Genomic DNA, 3,698 nt, shown 5'->3' with positions numbered 1-3,698 from the left:
GGTGGGCATCCGCTGGCCCTGCACAGCGCACGGGGGGAAGGGGGTGGAAAAATTCAGCGCCACATTCCTTCCCAAGCGCTGTCTGGCTCCAACGGTCAGGGGTGCAGCGTGGCCTTCAGACACAGGCAAGAGCTCACGATTACAGGGCATCACCATGCAAGTGTTTTCTGAATCCTGATGCCCTTGAAGACACTGATGCTAAATCCCGTTTAAGCGTTTGGGAAGGAAATATGTTTTGCCATTTAGATCCCCGAGGTGACAGATGATTACATACATCAGCTTTGCTCTGGGTTTCAGTATAAGCCTATTTTTAGTATGTCCTTGCTTTGTTTAGCTCACATACAGTGTGGTTTTTTTTTTCAAGAGCTAGGAGAATTAGCAATTTGATTTTCTCTTTGTAAAAGGCTGCAGACTACCAAGTACATCCGCATTGTCCAAAAGTGGTCTCATATCTGTAAGAATCAAGCGTGACACAGATGCATATCCTGGAAAGGTTCAGCACAGCTGCAGTTCAGGAAAACCCACTTTCCCGAGGCTCTGTGGCAAAATAAAGGCTGGCCAGCGGGAACGCATCCCTCGCAGCACGGCAGGGGGAGAGCTTGGCTTCGGTGCTGCCTGCCTGGCTGCTCGGGGCCAGTTAGCCTTGTCTTAGGAGCTGAAGCTCAACAGCTTTTGCTAATTCTAACCTGGTAATTCCCACCTGCAGCCCCAGTTTGAGCACTGTGCAGAAGGAGCCCCGTGCCCAGCGAGTATCAGCGTTTTGCAGCATCTCTGGTACGGGTTGAAGTACCTGACGGGTCTTATTCTCCAGTAATAAGATGTGAAAAACTGCTCGGGGGAGATAGGCTCCTGTGGAAAGCCCCGGCTGTAGGGACCAGCGTGCGTTTGGATCCGTTGTCTGGGGGCCTCCCCCAGTGTCAGGACACAGCGGCGAGGGCACCCCATGAGCCCGGGGAGTCAACACCAGCACCCTTTTTCCTTCCTCCCCCCGCTGACTGCTTTTCCCTGCTTTGTCTTTCTCTTCTAGCTGGGAATGCGAAAAGCAGAATTACACGGCGTTCAACCAGTCCACGAAGATAAACTGGTGAGTCGAGGGTTGTTCCAGTGCTGGGGTCCGGCTCTGCCAGGACGTGGGAATGCAGTGATGGACGTGGCTGGTGCTGGCAGCTGCCCGTGACCATTTCTTGGTCACGGGGCTGCTCGAGGGATGTGGAGCAGCGTCCCAGGATCAAATCAATTGACAAGTGCCTGCAGCTGCACCCTTGGGAATGGCTTGTTCCCAGTGCAGAGGCTGCTTGAACAAACCGTGCAGTAAGGAACACCAGTACCAGTCCTGTGCTGGATCCTGCATCGGTCATGGCTTCAGATTTGCGTTTGGTGGCGGGTAAAGGCACTGCTAGTTGGGCTACAGCTTAGATCCATTTTGAATTTTCTTTGCAGGTCACACATCTTCTGGGTGGATAGAAAAATGCCGCTGTGGGCTGTGCAGGTGAGTGCCCAGGCCTCGGGCATGGTCGTGCAGGAGCAGAGCAGGAGCCGGGGTTTGGGCTCTGCCGCCAGCGGGTCTCTGTGCATCCTCTGCCCGCAACAGCCAGGGGCAACGGGTTCTCTTAGGCGGGCAGAAAATGAGCTCGGGCTTCTGCTGGGAGCAACAACACCCCTGGGTGAAAATCCCAGGGACCGATAGGAGAGGAAAAGCTGTAGGAAGATAAAATCATGCTCCTCCCCAGCCTGGGTGCAGCCGTACCAGTAACGGGCTATTTTCAGGCTTGGCAGCTGCCTGGGAATCGCTCGCGGGAGGGTAGAGCGATTTCTGCTCAGGGCTGCCTGCGTGCCGGTTGCTGGTGCGTGGCAGACATTCGCTCAAACCGGTGCAGAGAAACCAAACGGACAGGCCCACGTCTGCGATACCCATGGGCTCCTCATCGCCCAGGGCAGGGAGGGCTGGGCGGAGGCGCTGGCAGCCTCTGACCGAGGGACGGTGCATCGAAAGAGCCCTCGGCAGCCCTTGCCTGTCTGTCTCTGCAGGTCAGCATAGCTGTCATCAGCTTTCTGGAGACCATGCTGCTCATCTATCTCAGCTACAAGGTAAGGGCCCCGGGGCGGGCGCGGGACAGTGATGCGCGGTCTGGGTCTGACCGCCCGGCGTGAATTCAGTTCTCTGCCTTTGAGCTGCCTGAAGCCCGGAGCATCCTGAGAGGACGTTTGTCTCGGCAATGTCTCAGCTGGCTGTGGCTGTTTTCATTTCTCATTCCCCCTTGGGCTGCTGGAGAAGTGTTTGGCAGAGCAGAGCTGGGCAATCTCTTCTTTTTTCACCTTCCTTTAAATTCAGACCTGTTTTACAAAGGGTTGCTGCTTTTTTTGGGTGGCCAGATTGACGTACGCTGAGTTTCCTAAGGTTGAGGACCTGGAGCTGAGCTCGGCAGCATGAGCCCTGCTTGTGCCGAGGTCTGCTGCCTCTGGAGGTGGCAGGCACTGCTCCAAGCCAGACAGGGAGAGGCACAGGCTGACTCCTTTGGATCAAAGCCCCTTAAAATAGCCAAGAAAAGTGACCTTAACAAATGGCATCTTCTCGGGGTCCCTGGGACAGTTGGCAGAAAAGACTCAGACCCTGTGTTGCCCGCCTGGTTTGAGTGCCAGCGGTCTGTATCAGTCGCTCTCATTCTCCATCCTTGCACGAAGCGTTGTTGTCCCCTGGCTTTGGGCAGCGGCAGTGATGGACAGAGGGACGTCGTGGCTGCGGAAAGGACTGAACGGTTTGGGAAGGTGTTACTGACTCCAGCGTGTCTGCCGCCAGCACTGCATCTCTCTCCCGCAGGCAAACCGGAGCATCTTTCCGGCTGCTCTGGTGTACTTCCCCATCTAGCAGGGTCTGTGGCAGAGTGGAAGCTTTTAAATTGTCATTTGGCAGATTTTTAAGCTTATTTTATTATTATTTGTTCTTAATTCCTCAGGGGAACATCTGGGAACAGATTTTTCGCATTTCATTCATCCTTGAGATGATCAACACGGTGCCATTTATTATCACAGTGAGTGTTTCCCAGTGACTTTCAAATTTAGTAAGTACTGTAATTTTGGTAATGAAATGAAGAAAAGTGGATGTCTGGCAGTATATAAAGCTGGCAGGAAATTTTTTTCTTCAATATTTTTCAACAGAATGACTTTCTCTGGAGCGTTATCCCAAAAACCACCCTCTGTTTTCAGCTGCCCCACTGCAGCCAGGGGAGCGGGGCCGCGTTCGGTGGCAGCCCTGCAGAGGCCAGTGCTCAGTTTGGAGATGGATCCTTCCCGACGGGGTTCAAATTGGCTGTTTATAGCTTTTTCTGATAGGGAATATGGATTTTTCTGCGAGTAACTCTTCCTTTCATAGATATTCTGGCCTCCTTTGCGGAATTTGTTCATTCCTGTGTTTCTGAACTGCTGGCTTGCCAAGTACGCCCTGGAGAACATGATTGTGAGTGACCGGTCGCATCCCACCCCTTTCGCCCTGGGTCCCTCTGCCCTGGGGATGCCGAGGGCGGTGTGGTGGGGCGGGAGGGGGGCCCTCGCCTGCCGCCGGCTCTCGGGCAGGTTTTTGGTGCTCAGTGCGTGCAGCCGTGCCGGGGGTGGTGGGAGGGGAGGCTTTGCCAGCTGGTGATGCTGGGCCGCGGACCTGAGCAGGGGCCCTTCGGTGTCTGAGCCACGTTGACTCTGTTGGC

The 3,698-nt window shown here is 54.6% G+C and overlaps 1 protein-coding gene across 1 annotated transcript in view; it reads left to right on the top strand.

Annotated features, from left to right (window-relative positions):
- Nucleotides 1-3,698, top strand: part of LOC104077208 (potassium channel subfamily T member 1-like) — a gene marked incomplete at both ends in the record, with an annotated part of 12,527 nt that overhangs the window by 3,376 nt on the left and 5,453 nt on the right. Inside the window, 5 exons of the mRNA XM_009578354.1 lie at nt 1,028-1,084; nt 1,441-1,489; nt 2,029-2,088; nt 2,955-3,029; nt 3,371-3,454. Of these exons, the coding sequence (XP_009576649.1) occupies nt 1,028-1,084; nt 1,441-1,489; nt 2,029-2,088; nt 2,955-3,029; nt 3,371-3,454 (325 nt within the window). The remainder of the gene's footprint in view (nt 1-1,027; nt 1,085-1,440; nt 1,490-2,028; nt 2,089-2,954; nt 3,030-3,370; nt 3,455-3,698) is intronic.

Source organism: Fulmarus glacialis, unplaced genomic scaffold, assembly GCF_000690835.1.
Source record: "Fulmarus glacialis isolate BGI_N327 unplaced genomic scaffold, ASM69083v1 scaffold18995, whole genome shotgun sequence".
Taxonomy (NCBI): domain Eukaryota; kingdom Metazoa; phylum Chordata; class Aves; order Procellariiformes; family Procellariidae; genus Fulmarus; species Fulmarus glacialis.
This window is presented reverse-complemented; position numbering and strand designations above follow the sequence as displayed.